The 20,414-nt window shown below is 48.6% G+C and overlaps 1 protein-coding gene across 7 annotated transcripts in view; it reads right to left on the bottom strand.

Moving 5' to 3' along the window:
• DNAJC7 (DnaJ heat shock protein family (Hsp40) member C7) overlaps positions 1-20,414 on the bottom strand; it is a 34,598-nt gene that overhangs the window by 435 nt on the left and 13,749 nt on the right. For 5 of the 7 annotated variants that reach the window (XM_089317806.1, XM_089317804.1, XM_089317805.1 and 2 more), the window contains 12 exons: positions 16,656-16,744; positions 16,214-16,338; positions 15,025-15,138; positions 14,328-14,402; positions 9,591-9,709; positions 8,810-8,963; positions 8,189-8,353; positions 7,288-7,379; positions 4,092-4,165; positions 3,326-3,472; positions 2,936-3,088; positions 281-343 (listed from right to left, as the gene is read on the bottom strand). In XM_089317806.1, coding sequence (XP_089173932.1) covers positions 281-343; positions 2,936-3,088; positions 3,326-3,472; positions 4,092-4,165; positions 7,288-7,379; positions 8,189-8,353; positions 8,810-8,963; positions 9,591-9,709; positions 14,328-14,402; positions 15,025-15,138; positions 16,214-16,336 — 1,279 coding nt within the window. In that variant the 5' untranslated portion in view covers positions 16,337-16,338; positions 16,656-16,744. Of the gene's footprint in view, positions 1-280; positions 344-2,935; positions 3,089-3,325; positions 3,473-4,091; positions 4,166-7,065; positions 7,165-7,287; positions 7,380-8,188; positions 8,354-8,809; positions 8,964-9,590; positions 9,710-14,327; positions 14,403-15,024; positions 15,139-16,213; positions 16,339-16,655; positions 16,745-20,414 lie in introns of all 7 variants that reach the window. The other 2 variants (XR_016224019.1, XR_016224018.1) reach the window with 1 other exon arrangement.

The following is a 20,414-nucleotide window of genomic DNA, read 5'->3' as shown; positions in this document are numbered from 1 at the left end:
TGGGTGTCCATCACACCACCAGGGCCCCGGGGTGCCTGAGGGGCAGGCAAGCGCATCTTCTGCGTGCAGCTTCACGACGCCAGCGCCCTTAGACGCCTCCCTGGCCCTGCGGCTCCTGCTGCTAATGATCGAGGGGCCAGGTGGGGACCTCCCCCTGGCCCCAGCAGCACCTGACTACAGATGCCCCCGCTCATGCCTCGTTCTCCCAAAGAGCTGCCCAGGTGGGGAGTCAATGTCGCTTTGTGAGCTGGGAACTCCCAAGAACAGCAAACAAACCCACCTTCAAAGCTGAAGCCCCCAGGACCACCGAAGAATGCCTTGAAGATATTGTTGGCATCAAAATCTGCAGCAGGGAAAGTAACATGGAAGGGACGAGAAGGTTAAGATCAGAGGTGTCTGGAACACTTTCCCAGACAGGTATCACTCCCCTCCTTCCCCAGCTCAGACGAGAAGCGGGCAAATCCGTCCCACCCTGTGCAACACACACCCTGCCTGATCCTGCTCCTAGAATGTGTCCCCTCTCCTCCCAAGTGCCACGCCAAAGGAAACCCTTCTCTGCCTCAACCTGCTCTGCTGGCCCCTTCGCAACAACTGGGAACGCTGCTGCACGGTGAGAGCCTGCTCTGGCCAGTGAGCCCACAGTGAGGCAGGACTGACTGTGTGCATGTCTGCTACTCCATCCAGACTGTGCCATGGCTCACTAAACAGCTACTAGGTCCCAGTACTCCGCATACACTGTGTCTTTAATCCTACCAACAATCTGTCAGAGAGACATAGGCATAGACATAAAACATAGGCAGGGAATTAAGTAACTGCTCAGATCTGCAGAACTGGAAATACTAACTCCAGTCTGACTCTGCGGACCCTAACCCCAACCTGACATTTAAAAAAATATTCATCTACTTTAAATACACAGTGACAGAGAGCAAGCAAGAGCACACAATTTCATCTTGTGGTTCACCAAATGCCCACAATGGCCAGGGCTGGGCCAAGCTGATGTCAGGAGCCCAGAAGCCCATCCGGGTGTCTCCCATGGGTGGCAGGCGCCCAGGCACTTGAGCCATCACCTGCGGCCTCCCAGGAAGCAGAGATGCTGGGACTCGATCCCAGGCATTCCTGGTATGGGATGTAGGCGTCCCAAGTTGTGCCCCGACACCCGTCCCAGGTGGACTTCCTCAGCAGCACTCAAGAACTGACTTCACCAGCGACCACACGGTGTCCAGAAGCACAGTCCTCTCTGCTTACATACTGCTTACCTTTGTGGGCGTCCCTGGATGGGTGGATGGCTCCACCAGCTGCCTACGCCAAAGCTACTCGTCTCTTCCCTCTTCCCAATCCACGTAATCAGCAGCCAACTCCTGCCGGGTCCACTCGCCCCATGATGCCTTCAATCCTTTCCTACTGGCTGTGTCTGCCATCTCACCCCTCCTCCACCACCTCCCCTCACTGCCATCACAAATACACTTCCAGGGGCTGGTGGTGTGGTGCAGCAGGTTAAGCCACTGCCTGCGACACCATCATCCCACAGAGGCACTGGTTTGAGTCCCAGCTGCTCCACTTCTGATCCAGCTTTATAACTAGTGCCTGGGAAAGCAGTCCGTGCCACCTACAAGTGAGACCCGGATAGAGTTAAAGGCTCCTGGCTTTGACCAGGCCCAGCTCTGTCACTGCAGCCAGTAGGCCAGAGGATGAAAGATTCATTCTCCCCCCGCCCCTTCCTCCCTCTCTATAGCTCTGCCTTTCAAATAAATAAATCTCTAAAAACAAAACAATCTGGTCTAGCAGGTCCCTACATAAGTTCTTTAATAGCTTCTCACTGCGGACAGCCCTTCTCACCTGCTGGGAGACATACTTTTTATCCGTAAACCCAGGTTCATTTAAACCCAAACACAGCAGTGCCCCACCCTGACCCAGAGAGCACTCTCCTGCAGTACCATCACTCTTTACTTGTTAGTGGGAGAGAAAGGGCTGGCATCAGAGACGGTGATGTGCACGCACGCCGCACACAGTCCAGGCCTTTCATTATCTCTGAGGGAGCCCAGAGCAGCTGTCCTTACTGTGTGCCAACCTGAGTCTTTTTGGGAAATTTAAATCTGAGGGTTACAGAATGCATGGGAGGCCCAGCTAACAAGACAAAGCCCACATTCCTGAATACACCAGCTGAAGGCGGTTGGAGATCTGACCTGGTGGCTTGCTGGCCTGGCCTCTTACACCTTGCCCCTAGACTGAGCCCCTTGCATGGCACCCCTGAAGGTGCCATGCTGGTGTTCATCCAATGCACCTGCCTCAGTTGATGACGCTGGTTAGACTGCATGTCTTTTTTTTTTTTTTTTTTTTTTTTTTTTTGACAGGCAGAGTGGACAGTGAGAGAGAGAGACAGAGAGAAAGGTCTTCCTTTGCCATTGGTTCACCCTCCAATGGCCGCCGCGGCTGGCGCACTGCGGCCGGCACACCATGCTGATCCGATGGCAGGAGCCAGGTACTTATCCTGGTCTCCCATGGGGTGCAGGGCCCAAGCACCTGGGCCATCCTCCACTGCACTCCCGGGCCACAGCAGAGAGCTGGCCTGGAAGAGGGGCAACTGGGACAGAATCCGGCGCCCCGACCAGGACTAGAACCTGGTGTGCCAGCGCCGCAAGGCGGAGGATTAGCCTAGTGAGCCGCGGCGCCGGCTCTCCATGTCTCTTACTCTGTCGAGACCTTGGATCAAATTTGATCCTGGGGGTTGCAGTTTGCAAGCCCCAAACTGGGCTCCTGGAGGTCTGGGCATGAATCATCTCCACCGCTTCCCACACTACAGGCCCTCATCAGGGGAGCCGGCCCAGGTCACGGGGCCCTGGCCAATGACACACAGACCCTCTCCATGGAGTGTCTTTAGACAAGGCTCCAGCACCCCACAGCCACCGTTCACCCCAGGCTGTCCCAAGCAGCTCACCAGCCGTGTTCATGCCTTCCTCGTCCAGGTCCTGTCCGCTGTCATAGCGCGTCTTTTTCTTGGGATCAGAGAGGATGGTGAAGGCCTCTCCGACTTCCTTGAACTTTTTCTCCTCCTCCTTCTGCACCTCAGCACTGGCTCCACTGTGCCGATCTACAGGGAGAGCAAGGCGAGAACTCGAATGAAATCAAGAGTCTCAAGAAAACAAAGTTGATAGAGGTCACTTCCTGTTTGATTTTGGAAGTTGGAACTTCCTAAAATTTGACGGGTACAGAACCCACTAACGCCTTATTTCTAGCTCAGACACCTCTCCAAGGCTTCCACCCTGGGCCTGGCCGCAGGCTCTTGCCACCGAGGCTGCCACTCGACCCCCCTCTCTCCCAGCTCTACCTGGATGGTGCATCAAAGCCCGCTTCCGGTAAGCTTTCTTGATCTCATCTTCAGAGGCGTTCTTGTCCACTCCCAGAATCTTGTAGTAATCTTTCCTCTTACTCCTCTTCAGTTCCAGCTGTGCATTTTTAAGGAGCTGTTTGTGTTCTAGAGGAAGATACTTGGCATCAATAGACAAACTGATTGTAGTTGCTCTCGCTGGGTCGCAGCCCAGCAATGCAGTGGTTACCAGCCTGGCTCGCCACACCAGGCTCCTCACATTAGCCTCATGGCACAGAAAAGGAAGTGAAAGCAACAAGGAGTATTTGGATTAAGAAAACAGGTGCTTGGCCGACGCTGTGGCTCAATAGGCTAATCCTCTGCCGGCACACTGGGTTCTAGCCCTGGTTGGGGCGCTGGATTCTGTCCTAGTTGCCCCTCTTCCTGTCTAGCTCTCTGCTGTGGCCCAGGAGTGCAGTGGAGGATGGCCCAAGTCCTTGGGCCCTGCACCTGCATGAGAGACCAGGAGAAGCACCTGGCTCCTGGCTTCGGATCAGTGCAGCGCGCCGGCCGCAGCAGCCATTAGGGGGTGAACCAACAGAAAAAGGAAAACCTTTCTCTCTCTCTCTGTCTACTCTGCCTGTGAAAAAAAACAAAACAAAAAATGACCAAGGGTAAGCTCCAGGTACATCCCAATTCCTGAACCAAATTAACCGAAGTTCAATTTTAACACCTTCATACAAGACCACACTGTTCCCCGAGAACTGAGGCTTCTGGTCTCCCTCACCTTTTGTTTTCTCCGTCTGGTACACCTTTTCGTAGTCCCGCACTGCTTCTTCATACTGTTCTGTGTCCGTGTAACTGAGGAGGAAATACAAGGCATCACAGCGCTCAGACATAAACAGCAGTGGTCTCTGGGCTCACCGGAAGGAAAGAGGCATGGCTCAAGCAAGGGACACACACTTTAGGGGGAGACTTCATGGAGCAGGGGTTCCTAATCTAGCAGTGAGAAAACCAGCTGTGAGCTCCTCAAGGAAGAGACAGGTTGCAAGGCATCTGTACCCAACCAGCAAAGTGATGCCCTGCTCTGAGTGGAAAGAAAGCAAGTTCCTTCCAACACAGCCCCTCAAGAGGCACCTGGACGGCCTTGGGAAAGGCAATGTGAAGGCACCTACTCGAGGACTTGGATCGAGACAAGAATGAGAAGATTATCCAGTGAGAGAAACCGATATGGAAGAGCTTTGAAACCTACAGTGCCAAAACCACGCGGGGCTCCAAACCAGGGTGGAAGTAGGATCAGCGAGCTACTGGACGGGTCAAGTTCGAGGCTACCGGCAAATGCTTCCTTTGAGATCAATGTGAGAGGTGTAGGTGAATGAGAGAGAAGAGACTCGAAACACAGGGATGCTTCTATTTAGGAGCACAAGAAGGAGGAGGTCACTGACCAAGGCAGTGCGGCATCCAGCTCGACGGGCTGTCAGCCCATTTAAGTGCCTCTTCCATGGAAGCAGTGGCATTTTTTTGCGTCCCGGTAAGGTCACTGGCACTGAGTCTGGCCTACCAATTAAACAGGTCCCATCAGCAGGGAGTGGGAAGTGATGGCCCCACTGATCACACGGCTCCACACAACATCACAGTGGAGGCCAGGGCAGGGACAATGCTACCAGCTGGCTGGCGAAAGAGAAGCCCAACATTGCAGCCACCTAGTTTTCTGGCTGACATCTTGATTTAGGAATTTAAAAAAAACAAAAAACAAAAAACAAAAAACAACCAACCAGTGCTCTGCAGACACAGGACACAGATGCTACTACTCAGAGCTCAGAGAGCCACTTACAGAGTGAAGTGTAACAACACCTGAAGTGAAAGCCAAAGAAGGGGCCGACGCTGTGGCGCAGCGGGTTAACACTCTGGCCTGCAGTGCCGGCATCCCATATGGATGCCAGTTCCAGTCCTGGCTGCTTCTCTTCCCATCCAGCTCTCTGCTCTGGCCTGGGAAAGCAGTAGAAGATGGCCCAAGTCCTTGGGCTCCTGCACCCTTGTGGGAGACCCAGAAGAATCTCCTGGCTCCTGGTTTCAGATCAGCGCAGCTCTGGCCATTGCGGTCAGTTGGGGAATGAACCACTGGAAGGAAGACCTTTCTTTCTCTCTGCCTCTCCTCTCTGTGTAACTCTGACTTGCAAATAAATAAATAAATCTTAAAAAAAAAAGGAAAGAAAGCAAAAAAAACCTGGTAACTGACAGCCCTGGGTGTAGAATGATCTGATAAACGAGTAACCACGATGAACTCTCTAGGCCCATACATCAGGGACTGAACAAGTGGTGTGCTACAGTGACTCGCACTTGTATTTCCATCTTGAATTCAAAGACATCCGACATCTTACTTTTCAAAAGTTGAAGAGAAACAAAGGAAGAACTCTAGCTCGTGACAGAAGACGCTGCAATCACACAGCATCCCCCAACTTGAGAGGTAAGCTGAGGCAAACAGGGATGGTGCTCAGGCCTCTGGTCTGAGCTGAGCTCCAACGTGTCTTAGCCGTCTCAGCAGACTGCGCTGAGGAGCGCATACCATCCCCCTGCGGCAGAGTCTCAAAGGCAGAGCCACTCCAAGGACAGTCATTTCCAGACCAGAGAAAGGGCAATCTGATCAAAGCAACCCCCAGTTCTTGTTTACCGTACACTCACAAGAAGAAGAAAATAATCCTCCATCCTATCATCCTGCCAACAAGAATTTTCTATTCCCTCTCCGTTCTCTGCTCTACTTTCGCAGCAATTCCACTCCGCTGATGGAGCAGGGCACCAGGCACCCAGCTATCCCCTCCCCACTAGCCGGAGGCAATTCTCCTTCTCCACTGTTCCAGACAAGACCACAGTGAACACCTGCAGACACACAGCACTGTGCACCTGTCAGAAGGCAGTCATTAATCGGGTCAAGGTGTGCTCTTATCTTCCAAAGTTTTGTTTCTTGAGAGGCATGCAAAGACAAATGAGTGGCAGAATCTAGAATCCCACACTTAGCCATCTACTTAGAAATTCACTTTTTAAAAAATATCGTCCATAAAAATGGTGAGAATTTGGGGAAAGCTACATGGGAGGTGGTCTGTGAGAGGAGCCGCTCCACTGACAGGGATGGAAGACTTCCACTACTAGCTCGTCAGGCACCCATTACAGCACCCTGGGCCCCGTGTTGGAGGCCGGAACACAACCAGCATGCCTTCCTTCTGGAACTTGAAAGACAGGAAGCTCTGCCTGGGAAATGACCTGAAACAAGCAGTGCTGGGTTTCCGACCCAGGTCTCTGACCCTCATTCCTGTTCCTGTCTGCAGGTCTGCTGCATCCTAGAACGAGATGAGCAAGCGTCCCCGACACCGGGGCCCTCCAGGTGGGCACACCGGCTCCCCATCACTCTGCCAGGCAGACGTCCTCTCAAACCTGCACAACCCAGCCAGAATGTTTCATAAAGGAGCTGCTCCTGCTGCCAAGAGGCTGAGCCAGATTAGATCCCATCCAACCCTAAGACTGTCTTCCCTCTCCCAGGACAAACAGGGTAAGTCCACCCTCAACTGTCTCCAAGAGACATTACTCCTTTCTCTGCCAGCACCACACATTCATTCAACAAAGCACGTACGGAGTGAGCACCCATGTGCCAAGCACTGTGCCAAGGTAGAGCAAAAGTGTACAACACAACACAAAATCTCCAAAGGCAATGGATTTAAACTTTAACAAAAGGAATTTGGGTCAGGCATCAGAGGAAACTTACTGACCGTGAGGGGCGTTAGACACAGGCATGGGAGACTGAGGGAGCAGTGCAATCTCCTCCGCTGGAGGTCTATAAAGATAGTCTAGGGCTGGAACAATCCCACCTAGAGGCAGGGGGAAGGACCAAATGACCTCACGACATCCCTGGGGCTGCTTCGTCATCCACAATGCAATTCCCCTGGTAGGCCGGCAGCACCCTCTTCCCGCCACGCGCCGCAGGCACTCACCACTGCGCTCGTCTCAAGTAGGCTTTTATATAAGTGTCATCGAGCTTCACTGCATTTGTGCAGTCTTCTATTGCATCATCTAGTTTCCGAAGCTTCAGGAGAAAGAGAGCAGTCACACTTCACGTCTTTGGTGATGCAGGGAGCCCAGAAGCTGGGAGCATGGCTTCAAAACTCTTAAGCGCAGCGGTCACGCTGGCCCCCTTAACTGTCTACCAGGCTCTTGTTCTCTAGGAAAGCCTGCAGCTCCGAAGGCTAAGGACACCAAGTTCCAAACTGGCTGCTTGTCTATGTCATGCAAGCCAGATACCGTCATCTGCAAGGATAAAACACCTCCCTGTTCCATGTTAGTACCTAACCCCAACATGGACATGCTAAGGGTGGTTTCCTGCCCTCCATCCCTGCAGAGGTCAACTAGAGGATGGTTTTCCATGACTAGAATTCTGAGAAGGCAGGAGCCTACTGTTCCTTATGATGGTAGCACCTCAGGAGCACTCAGAGGCCATCATTCAACTGTGCCTGGTGAGCATCAGCCAAGGTGGATAAAAAACTTGGCCTGCTTCGCACTCTCTAGTTTCCTACAAGCCACTCCTAAAACAAAAACGATCTCTTGTGTAGGCAAAAAGCAGCAGTTTTATTTGCTTAAAATGATCGCAAAGCCCCTAGCCATTCTCTTCCTGAGCGAAAGGGCCTTGAAGAAAAACAGGGAGGAACGCTCTTCCAAACTCAAGTACCCCAAGTGCTCCTAGGTGCCGCAGAAAAGGAACAGCTCTGCTCCCGGAAGGCCGTTCCTGACAGGCTGGGACAGAACTTTTCCTCTCATCTGGATTAACCTCATTGGGCAGATTCCCTAAGACCTCCTTGATGACCCTTAAAAGTATCTCCATGGGCCCCAAGTGCTTACCTTGGAATTAACTGTACCCCGATTACAGTAGAGTTTAGCATTGGTTTTTATATTGTTGGGGTCTATCCCCAGGGCTTCTGTGTACAGTTCATATGCTAGCTTGTAATTTCCTTCCTTAAAAGCTTTATTCCCATCTTCTTTCTTGGCTTTGAGAGCTTTGGCGTTCTGCAGAGAAAAGCACATCCAGAGTCTCAGACGCTGCGCCGAGAGGCCAGTCTACTTCCATGTCTTTAGCGTCACACGGCAGCCTCCCGCCCTGCCCCGGGATGTTGTCCACCGGTGCTGCCTGGGCTGGGCAGGGAAAGCAAGACTTACAAGGTGCCAATGGGCCTGCCTTGTTACCTGGGGTTTACCTCTACTCCCCAGGGCAGGCATGACTATCTTTTTTGCACTAAGGAGGAAAAAAGGAAAAACGAACCAGTGCTCACTCAGATAGCGAAAGGATCTGATGGAGTATGATTACATTTACTTTTAGGTAAACAGAAGCGGAAAGGATCAAGCACCCTTGCAAAGAAGAGGAGCTAACACATTCTTCATGTTTCTAAACTCTTCCACCGTGACCCCCTCAAAGGGCCAAAAGGAAGCTTTCATTCCCACCCAGACCCGGTGTCTAGAACTTACTCTGCAAGCGATGCAGGCCTTCTCGTGGTCAGGAGCCATCCTGAGAGCCTGCACAAAAAACTGAACCGCCTTCTCAATGCAGTCTTCATAATAAAGGCAAAGGCCTCGCACATAAAGAGCGTCCGCATTGGTGGAATCTATTCGTAAAATGTCACTGCAACAGCCAGAAAGGGGCACATTCAGCTGTGGCTTGGAAATGTCCACACCATTACTGCTATCACGGGTGGCCACTTTTTCCCTTGACCATATATTTAATATTCAAAGTATTTAAATAAAGGTTGACACAGTCCCAAGAATTCTTCCCAAACCTTCCCCAAATGTTTATCTTCAGTACACATCTTCTGTGTCACAACAGGAGTTGCAACTCAAGCCCATCTGGTTAAATCCTGTCACTGGTTTTGGTAAATAAAGCTTTACTGAAACACAGCCACATTCTCATTAACCTATTATCTATGGCTCCTTTTACATGACAATGGCAGAGTCCCTACAGCCTACAAAGGCTGGCACTTGACAGTCTGCCAACCCCTGGAATAGAAGGAAAAGGACTAAAGTTAAACAAAAAAAGCCCAAATAATATCCTCCAAACTCATAACCTGTTCCTTCCTACACAACACAAGTACCTGCTGTACTTCTATACCCCATACACTCTGGGTTTTCAAATCTGGTCTAATCTTTGGCCTTAAATCCCAGAAGGCCTGATCAGCTGCTGGTGGCCTACCTGTAGGACCACATGGTCTAGCAGTACCTGCCACTTTAATGCTGAACTGGTCTTAGTGCATACCTGGCCACAGACTGTGCCTCTGGGTAACGACCCAGCATTGCTAAACATTCTGCTTTGAGGATTTTGAAGCGATGGCAAGCAGGAGCAAATTCTAGGGCACGGTCCATGCAGAAAACAACCTGGGGAAGGAAGACAGTAAATATGACTCTTCATTTTACACTCCAGAGATGTCATTATTTTAGTTTGACACAGGCAACGGAGTTAAAATTCAAAGAAATTCCCAGGTTCGCTGTTGAGTAGGAAAGTAGCTGCAACTACTACTCATCCGTGCAGTAGTAGGTTAATTCTCCGCCTGCGGGGCCAGTATCCCATATGGGTGCTGGTTCGTGTCCCAGCTGCTACTCTTCCAATCCTGCTCTCTGCTTGTGGCCTGGAAAAGCAGTGGAAGATGACCCAAGTGCTTGGGATGCAGTACACATGTGGGAGACTGGAAGAAGCTCCTGGCTCCTGGCTTCAGATTGGCCCACCTCTGGCTATTGCAGCCATTTAGGGAGTGAACCAGCAGATGGAAGCCTTTGTCTCTCTCTCTCTTTGTAACTCTACTCTCAAATAAATAAATAAATCATAAACAAAGAGAAAGTAACATCTAAGCAAAAAAAAAAAAAAAAAAACTTAATTCATTAGATTAAATCACTAAAACGAGGAAAGTATGTTAAGCCATTGCTTGCAATACCAGCATCCATATCCAATGCTGGTTTAAGCCCCAACTGTTCTACTTCTGGTACAGGTCACCACTAATGCGCCTGGTAAGGTAGCAGAAAATGGCCCAAGTTCCATGCTCCTGGCTTTGGCTTGGTCCAGCCCCAGCCATTGCAGCCATTTGGGGAATGAAACAGAGGACAGAGGATCACTGTCACTCTGCCTTTCAAATTAATCAATCTTAAAAAATAATAATAAAATGAAAGCTGAAAGCAGTTGTTCCAAATGATAACAACATTTAGATAGCACTTTATATGTTAACCATTTAATCCTCACAACTGTTTTATGAAATTTGTAATATTACCTTTACTGAGACAAAGAGAAGGAAGGTTCAAGGTTGCCAAAGCTAGTTAGCAACACAAACAGGAATCAATTTTAGTCACCATGCTAAGCTGCCTCCGTGGTGTCACAGCCATACTGAGTGCTCAAAACACTCACTCTGCTCACAAATACTGCTACTTGCTACTCTGTGTAACTCGTCATGACAGTCTGTTAAGCAAGACAAGGACCAGCAACACCGGCTGGCGCAGAACCACCGCTCCCTGGGACTGCGACTGCCGACCTTCTTCCTTCCCTCGCCAAGGCCAGGCCCTCACCAAGCACCACGGTGGCTTCCTTTCCACCGATTTTCTTAATACAGAAATTGACCAATGAAAGTTCATTTAAGTGGACATAAATGAGCTGTATCAGATTACAGTTCTCAGCACGCTATTGTACAAAGCATAAGCCACACGTGCACTACCGCGGGGTCAGTTCACTCCTTCAGTCTCGTGAACTGTCTCTAGACATTCCCCTTTCCTCTTTCCACGTTTTTGGCTTGGCTGCTCTTGCTGAATCATATTCTCCTCAAGATAACTCACTCAGGGCTGGCATTGTGGCACTGGCATCCCTACCAGAGAATAGCAAGTGCGTGGGTGCCTGCCACCCTTGTGGGAGATCCAGAAGGAGTTCCAGGTTCCTGGTTTCAGCCTCATCCAGCCCTGGCTGCTGTGGCCATTTGGGGAATGAACCAGCAGATGGAAATTTCTTCTCTCTCTCTCCTCCTCTATCACTCTGCCTTTCAAATGAATAAATAAATTAAAAAAACAGAAGGATGATTAACTCAAATGAGAAGTCTGGAGTTAAGGGATGGCCATTCCCTCTAAGAATCTGGCCATGGAAAGAAAGAAATGTAATCTAAACACTTAGGATCAGATATCAACAGGAGGCCCGTTAGGAATGCAGGTATTTAACATAATGGAGCGCTAAGAAGCTCTAAGTGGCAACAGCCTCTCTGTGTACTGACCAGACTTTCACAATCCAGGGAAAACACAAGGGCAATGGTGTAGATTGTACTATCTTTCATGCAAAAAGAAATGTTACAACCTGTATTTTATATATATATAAACAAAAACCGCAGAAGGAACACAGAGACTTAGGAATACCCATTAGGGGCCAGCGTTGTGGCATAGCATTGAAAGCCAATGCCTGGGGCCGGTGCCGTAGCTCGGTGGGCTAATCCTCCGCCTGTGGCACCAGCACACCGGTTCTAGTCCCAGTCAAAGCGCTGGATTCTGTCCCGGTTGCTCCTCTTCCAGTCCAGCTCTCTGCTGTGGCCTGGGAAGGCAGTGGAGGATGGCCCAGGTCTTTGGGCCCTGCACCTGCATGGGAGACCAGGAGGAAGTACCTGGCTCCTGGCTTTGGATCAGTGCAACGTGCCAGCTGTAGCAGTCATTTGGGGAGTGAACCAACGGAAGGAAGACCTTTCTCTCTCTCACTGTCTAACTCTGCCTGTCAAAAAAAAAAAAAAAAAAAAAGCCAATGCCTGCAATGCCAGCACCTGATGAGTCCCAGCTGCTCCACTTCAGATCCAGCTCTCTGCTAATGTGCCTAGGAAAGCAGCAGAAGATGGTCCAAGTACGTGGGTCCCTGAAGCTATATGGGAGGCAGGAAGATGCTTCTGGCTCCTGGCTTTGGCCTGGCCCAGCCCTGGACACTGTGGCCATTTGGGGAGTGAATCAGTGGATGGAAGACCTCTCTGTCTAACTGCCTTTTTTTTTTTTTTTTTTTTTTTTTTTTTTTAAATTTTATGTATTTATTTGAGAGGTAGAGTAAGAGAGAGAGGGAGAAACAGAGAGAAAGGTTTTCCATCTACTGGTTCACTCCCCATATGGCCAAAAGGGCCGGAGCTGAGCAGATCTGAAGCCAGGAGCCAGGAGCTTCTTCCAGCTCTTCCACGAGAGTGCAGGGGCCCAGGCACTTGGGTCACCTTCCACTGTTTTCCCAGGCCATAGCAGAGAGCAGGACTGGATGGAAGTGGAGCAGCCGGGACACAAACTGCTACCCATATGGGATTCCAGTGCCACAGGTGGAAGTTTAGCCTACTATGCCACAGCTCCAACCGCAACTAACTCAGCCTTTCAAATAAATAAATCTTAAAAGAAAGAAAGAAAAGCCACTACCCTAAGAATTCATAACTGGGCAGAAGAAGGTTAAGTTTAATGGAACACTCATCACTGTACCAAAAACTGGAATTAAAAAATATGGGCAAGCAGGTAAGCACCAAGGAGAATACTTTCTCAAGAGTCAAAGCCGCAGCAAGGGCAACAGTGAAACTTCGGTATTATGCAGAGTGTGGTGCCAAATCTGGTCCCTCAAATGGAAGGAGAGGGCAGAAGAGAAGTCACGCAATCTCAGTGGCCACACCCTGCTGCCTTCACAGGGCGACACTCTGTGCAGCGATGGATCTGCCCATCCTGGGGAGCGCTCAGTGCTTCCCTGCCCACCCCCACCTCCCATGTCCCCACTGGGGACAGCTGCAGGCAAAGAAGATCTTTGTTTCTTCCAAGTTCATCTGTTTCCCCTGCCAGGATCATAATTCTTCATTTGTGACATCACCATGAGCTACAGTGGGGGGGCTGGGATGTCACAAACAGAGGATTCTGTCACAAACTCAGATTTCTGGCTGCAGAGTGGCAAGAGAGAAAAGAAACCCAAAAGACCGCCTTTGGAGACAAAGCTTTTGCCTATGTAAGCCCCAGAAAACGTGACAGTAGGCAGAACGGCTTTCCAAACACACACACACACACACAAACCAAACAAAACAAACTTATGAATCACACTACAATGACACTGTGATTATTAAACTCATGGTCAGAGGAGGGATGCTCATAAGTTAATGCTAGGACTCTGCATCAGCCATGCTCACATGTATTATTACCAGGTAAAACTCAGTGAGTTCAGAGTGATTCTGGCCTACTCCCTTTTATCAAACATTCATGGAGTACCTGCTACAGAAATTCCCACACAGGGAGGGACGACTCCCTTCTTCAGATGCTACTCACAAACTTCTTTTATGTAACCCTGAAAATCTCTTCCTCATCAGTGTTTTTTTAACCTTTTGGGGCCAGCTCCACCCTCTTTTGAAAGGCTAAGTGCCATCTAAGGACACAAGCTGGGAACTAGATAGATCAGTCCTAACAACTACAATTCTAGAATCGCACCTAGAACCCTCATACCGCTCCTGTGCTTCAGATCTATCAACCCTTCCAACACACAAACTTTCAAAGAACTATCACGCAGTTTAACTTCTAAGCACAACTTAACATCAAAAAGGTGATGACAGGGTGCATACACTATTTTTTATTTATAGCTTTGAGTTCACATAACGCGGGAGTTAAAGTTAGCTCTTGTCATTCAAATAAAAATGGACTGTCCAAACCCAATATTTAATTCCATTTGGTTTTTCCTTTATTAACCAGTGCACTTCTAGGTCACATCAACAAAAACAAATTCAAGTAACAAACTCATTTTGCTTTTTATCATAAAGCCAAATGTAATTAAGAAAATATGTACCTCAGAAAAAAAAATTAAGGAAAGAACAAAAAAACTTAGAAGCCAAATTTAAGTGATGATTTAGCATTCTTGATCTTCTGTACCATTCCATTCCTCTTAGTAACCAGCACATGCAGTGCACAGCCACACACACACACTCATGCACTCACACACACAGAACTCTGAGAAAGGGCAGGTGAGCTTTTCCTTTTGGTTGTACTTTACCTTCCGAAAGTCCCGCTTCTCAAAGTCCATTTCTGCTATTTTCTCATATTCCATGACTGCGTTAGCATTTTTGAACTGCACCAGAAAATCAGATGTGAGAGAGTTTTATGATGCTTTAGATTCCAACAATCACAAAAATCAACAAAGCTTTGATGAATCAGTCCTTTCAAGTAAATCAGAACTATGGATTTTCACAGGTGAACAGATGAAGAGGCAGTGAGGATTCCTCAGAGAGCTGAGGTCCAGATTTCACCCCCAGGAACACAACAGTCATGCCTTAATACACATAAAATAAAGGCAATACAGTGTCAGGGACTAAGTGAAGTTTTGATACTTTTACTAAAATGTATCCAGGTTAAAACACATAAGTGTGGAGATGGAACTAAACAATGTTTTAGTTGTTACCAATCTAATCAGAATTTAAGTTTACTCAAAATGTTTTAACTTCATCTAAATCAGTTCCTTGAGGCACCCTATTCCCCAAGCCATCTCAGAAACTTCAATTTTCAGATTTTTAAAACAATGTATATTGAAACCCATCTTACGTACAAGGAGGCTGGGGCTCAGAGAGACAAGAACTGCCTAAAACAACACCAGCTGTGGCTGACGCCAAGGGCAGCATGGGTCTTGGTTCTGACCTTAAGTCACTATCCTGCCTGCGCTGCTACTTGTGACATTAACAGGGTCAGATCCATACCTCCTGCTGTGCTTGAGTGTTTTTGTGATCCAGTTCTAGGGCTCTCTGGAAACTGCGACATGCTGCCATGGCATTCCCTAGGGAGAGGTGACACTTGCCCTCTCGCAAATGTCCCTGGAAGAAACACAAAGAGGGAAGAAAAGGAGCATGACTGGCCAAGCAGACAGAAATCAACAGCAGCAACAAAGATCCACACAACACCAACCTGGGATGCAAACAGCCAGAGCTGTGACTCCCAGTCTGAGAGCTGTGCCCCCCAGGGACACTGAACAATGTTAGGAGCTATTTTGGCTGTCTCATCTGGGGAGGGAGTACGCTACTGTCACTTAGTGGTTTAGGGCCAAAGATGCTGTAACAATGTATGATGTACAGGAGAGCCCTATGAGAAAGAATTACAGGAGAGTGGGCGTTTGCTCTGGTGGTGAAAAAGCCCAAAGCCCATATTAGAGTATGTGGGTTCAAGTCCCAACCCTACTCGGATTCCAGCTTCCTATGGCAGGCCTTTTGGTACAGCAGCTAAGATATCGTTTGAGGGGCCAGTGATGTGGTTAAGCCTCTGCCTGCAGCGCCAGGATCCCATATGGGTGCTGGTTCATATTCTGGTTGCTCCTCTTCCAATCCAGCTCCCCCTAATGGCCTGGGAAAACAGCAGGAGATGGCCCAAGTGCTTGGGCCACTGCACTCGTATGGGAGACCTGGAGAAAGTGGCTCCTGGCTACAGAATGGCTCAGTTCTGTCCATTGAGGCCATTTGGGGAGTGAAGCAGCAGACAGAAGATCTTTCTCTCTGTCTCTCCCTCTCTCTCTCTGTAACTCTACCTCTCAAATAAATAAAATCTTAAGACTGAGTTCTTGGTTCCTGACTTCAGCCTGGCTGGGTCATGGCTACTGTAAGCATTTGGGGAGTGAACCAATAGGTGGAGGATCAATCGGCTGTTTCAAATAAATAAAAATTAAACAGACAAAAAGCACATGCTCTAGGAGGCGGCGATCTCTCACATTTACTGGCATCTGGGAGTGAACCAACAAATGGGAGCTCTCACTCAGTGTCTGTCTCTGCCTCTCAAATAAATAGCTTTAAAAAAAGAATGAGGCGGCCTGAAATGTCAACAGTGTTATGACTAAGAAACCTGGGCTAGACAAACTCAAATCTATCAGGTTAGCCCCCCTCGAGGAGCCCCAGCACATACCCGGACGAAACTGTCATCCAACCTCACTGACTGCTGCGCATCTCCAAGAGCTTCCCGGAACCTGCCCAGCATCATCAGTGTGGCTGCTCGATTACCATAGTAGCTAGCGTTTTTAGGACACATATCTGTAGAAAAGGCGAAAGAATATCAATCAAAATTGAGCACAGATCTGCTTCGAAAACTTAGGGGTGTCTCCCCCAGAACTAGTCTAAGGAATCAGAGAGGATGCAGACATCCTTCCAAGGCCCACAGCCAGAATTCCACTATGCAGAAGCCAACAGTGCAATCAATTTTAAAAGATAACAAGTTACAGCTTTCAAGTACACGGATTCTTTTAGGGGGCAAGGGCAGCCTATTTATCTTTTCAATGAACTGCATGTTATGTATTGAGACCTTAAAATGACTCTGCATTTGTTAGCTATTTTGGACAGTATCTTCTCACCTATGGCTTTTGTATAATAGTTGTAAGCTTCATTGTAATCCTTCTTGGCATAGTATGCATTTCCTTGTTCCTTGAAAGACTCTGCTTCTCTGAAAGATAAAGAGAAATCAGGTTATTACACTCAGGGAAAACCTCTGCCATCCCACGGGAGCCCCCAGCCATGGAGCTGGGAGTTGGCAATGACAGACACCTGAAGAATTTTCACATTTGTTCCATAGGCTGAGATCACAAGGAAGTGCTAACAAGAATCCAAGCTCTGCTGCTGCTATTTCTTGTCACGCAGACCAAGCCAAGAAAACCTCCTCCATGGTGCCTGCCTGGCCTCCGCACTCATGCCTGCAGTTGTTCTCCCTCAGGACAGGCAAATTTACACTCTCCCTAAATCCAGAGAGCAGCCCAACTGTTCAGTCTATTTCCTTCTGTGTCACAACTGCTGCTTCTATTGACAATTTACAGAAGCATCAGTTATAGGTAATTCCTTTCAGGGGCAACTGATTTCTTGATGTGAAATGATCACATCCTTAAGAGTTTTAATGACCCAGTTTGCTGAAAGTGGTTCATGCATTTGTCATGGGAAGAACAAGCACAGGAAGAGCAGGCGGCAAAAGGGTTAAAAGCGCCGTCCATGAGTGTTTAGGGTGGTCGACAGAGTTGGGTGATAGCGGAGACTAAGGGCTGTAGGAAGTACAGGCTGCAGTTGCCATGCCACAGGAGTAGCCATCTGCCCCTCCCATCTATGTGGGTAGCCACTGCCCCCTTTACCAGGCATCTGGGGAGTGAACCACCAAATGGGAGCTAGCTGTCTACCTTTCTCTTTGATTGCTTCTCAAATAAATTTACAAATAGTATCTGGCCTAACTAAATATGCTTCACCATCCCTTCAGTGCCTTATATATTCAGCAAGTAGGTTACATTAGATTTTTTTCCTCTATCTCAAGGATCTATTTTTTGAAACTGTGTCATTACACTAATTGTGCTTTCCTAAAGGAACTCTGTTATATAACTGGGAAATATATTCCTAACCAAATAGGTAGAATCAAATCATGTGACCAGGGGCCGGTGCTGTGTAGTGGGCTAGGCCCCCACCTGCAGCACCAGCATCCCATATGGGTGCCAGTTCAACTCCTGGCTGCCCCTCTTCTGATCCAGCTCTCTGCTATGGCCTGGGAAAGCAGTGGAAGATGGCACAAGTGCTTGGGCCCCAGAAATCCACAGGAGGCTCCTGGCTTCAGATTGGCCCAGCTCTGGCTATTGTCATTTGGGGCGTGAACCAGTGGGTGCAAGAACTTGCTCTGTCTCTCCCTCTCTTTATCTGTAACTCTGCCTCTGAAATAAATAAGTAAATCTTAAAAAAAAAAAAAAATCACTTGACCAACAGCGTTTTAAGACAACTGGGGTGGGCACTGTGGCGTAGCATGTAAAGCTGCTGCCTGCAGTACTCGCATTCTATATAGGTGCTGATTCGAGTCCCGACTGCACCACTTCCCATCCAGCTCCCTGCTGATGAGCCTAGGAAAGCAGCGGAGGATGGCCCAAGTGCTTGGGCCCCTGCACCGCATGGGAGACCTGGAGGAAGCTCCTGGCTTTAAATTGGCCCAGGTCTTGCTGTTGTGGCCTTTTGGGGAATGAATCAGCAGATGGAAGATCTCTCTCTCTTTTTCTGTCTCTCCCCTTCTCTCTCTGTAACTCTGCCTTTCAAAAAAATAAATAAGCAAATAAATAAAAATAATAAAACTAGCAACATCTATTGAGTACACCAAAATCATTCTCTTGCCCAGCTTGAATGATACAGGTAATTTTTTACAGAAATCACTACTGCAATATAACTAACACCTGAGCACTTCTGTTAAGTAAGAATCACACAAAAGAAGCCAGGTCACAGTTGCCTGAAGTGGTGAAGTCCTAATACCTAACACTGGTGATGGCAAGGGAGCTTACAGTTTGATTCAACAGGCACCAGCGTCATGACTCGTGCACTCATATATTTCACACTACACATCAGCAAAGCTAACCCCTGCTTTCCATCCTCCATCACTGTCCTGGCAAGCCCTATTGCCTTGAAAGGTCTGCTGGAAGAAACAAGAATGAAAATGGGAATGACCCACGAATGCTATCAGAGTGAACTGTGATGGACGTAAACCTGCTCACATCATTTTATTACACCAGCTGTCACAAGGCTGAAATGAAGTCGTCTGCAATTACAAGTCTGCAGGAAGGGTCCCCCATAAGACACAAAGGACTAGCTGAAATCTTTCTACAATGCGTATAGCATCCTGTTAACTCTAAATTCAGCAACCTACTATGTAAACCATGGGCAATCTATTCTGTAAGAGCAGACGTGCCAACAGATTTGAAGAATGGGTTTCCCCAGAACTGGATTTCAGAAGTCAAACTGCTATGAAGAGGGGCCGGCGCTGTGGTATAGCCGGTAAAGCTGCTGCCTGCATTGCCAGCATCCCATGTGGGCACCCGTTCAAGTCCTGGCTGCTCCACTTCCAATCCAGCTCTCTGCTATGGCCTGAGAAAGCAGTATAAGATGGCCCAAGTTCTTGGGCCCCTGCATCCATGTGGGAGACCTGGAAGAAGCTCCCTGGCTTCAGATTGATGCAAACCCAGCCATTACAGCCATTTGGGGAGTGAACCAGCAGATGGAAGCCCTCCCTCTCTCTGCCTCTCCTTCTCTCTCTGTGTAACTCTTTCAAATAAATTAATAAATCTTAAAAAAAAAAAAAGACCTAATGAAATGGACTTTGCCTCCCCTAAGAAATGCATTTCATTTTAGTAAATGGTGAGTAGATTCCATTCTAGAGCAAACAAAGCAAGTAATGTAGAGTCAGCCCACAGTAAAAAGAACAAGAATTGTGTTGTGACAAGCTACTATGTTTTTAACCCCACTGCACAGCATCAGGCCAGAATTAGCTATTCCCACACAACTGTCTCATGAAAAGGACTTATTTTCATGGAAACATGGCTGATGGAACAGCTGCCTAAACAATGGGCACTCAGTGCTTTTCGCCTAAATGCTCTTTCCCTCCAGGTCCAATGCCCTAGGTGGGGTCTCTCCATTTGAACCTCCCCACCAGACACACAACAAGCTTTAACCAACACGCCTGACCCTGAGAGACCAGTCCAGGGAAGACTGGATCTTTGGAACCCAGCATGGCAGCAGCAAGAACTGAACAAGGCTGCCATCGGGAACAATCCAGGGTCAAACCCATTCAAGTCCTACCCTGGGAGTCTGAGAAAAGGCTGAAGCTTGTTTCAATGGCCCTACAGCAAAGGGACTGAGCACGAGCTGTCAAAGGCGTGGGGCTGGAAGAGAAGGAGAAGAGCTTGTTAACACTGGAACTGAGGACAGTCTGGAAGTAGCACCTGCGGTTCCACTTACTGCTAGGGCCAACTCATTTGGGAACTATATGAGGTTACAATACATACTCACCAAAGCACCTTGGTACTGAGACAGACGCATTAGGATTAGGTGGGTTCACCTGGACCAATTTTCAAACATGGGCAAGGATTCCCAAGAGACTAAATTAAACTACAGGTTATTTTCTGTGGCTATTTAGGGGCCGGCACTGTGGCTCAGCGGGTTAATGCCCTGGCCTGAAGCACCGGCATCCCATATGGGCGATGGTTCTAATCCCACTGCTCCTCTTCCGATCCAGCTCTCTGCAATGGCCTGGGATAGCAGGAGAAGATGGCCCAAGTCCTTGGGCCCCTGCACCCTCGTGGGAGACCCGGAAGAAGCTCCTGGCTTCG

The sequence above is a fragment of the Oryctolagus cuniculus genome, chromosome 17 (assembly GCF_051225735.1).
Source record: "Oryctolagus cuniculus isolate XC-2025 breed Fujian yellow rabbit chromosome 17, ASM5122573v1, whole genome shotgun sequence".
NCBI lineage: Eukaryota > Metazoa > Chordata > Mammalia > Lagomorpha > Leporidae > Oryctolagus > Oryctolagus cuniculus.
The sequence above is the reverse complement of the archived record's forward strand: the minus strand, read 5'-3'. Positions and strand labels throughout refer to the sequence as shown.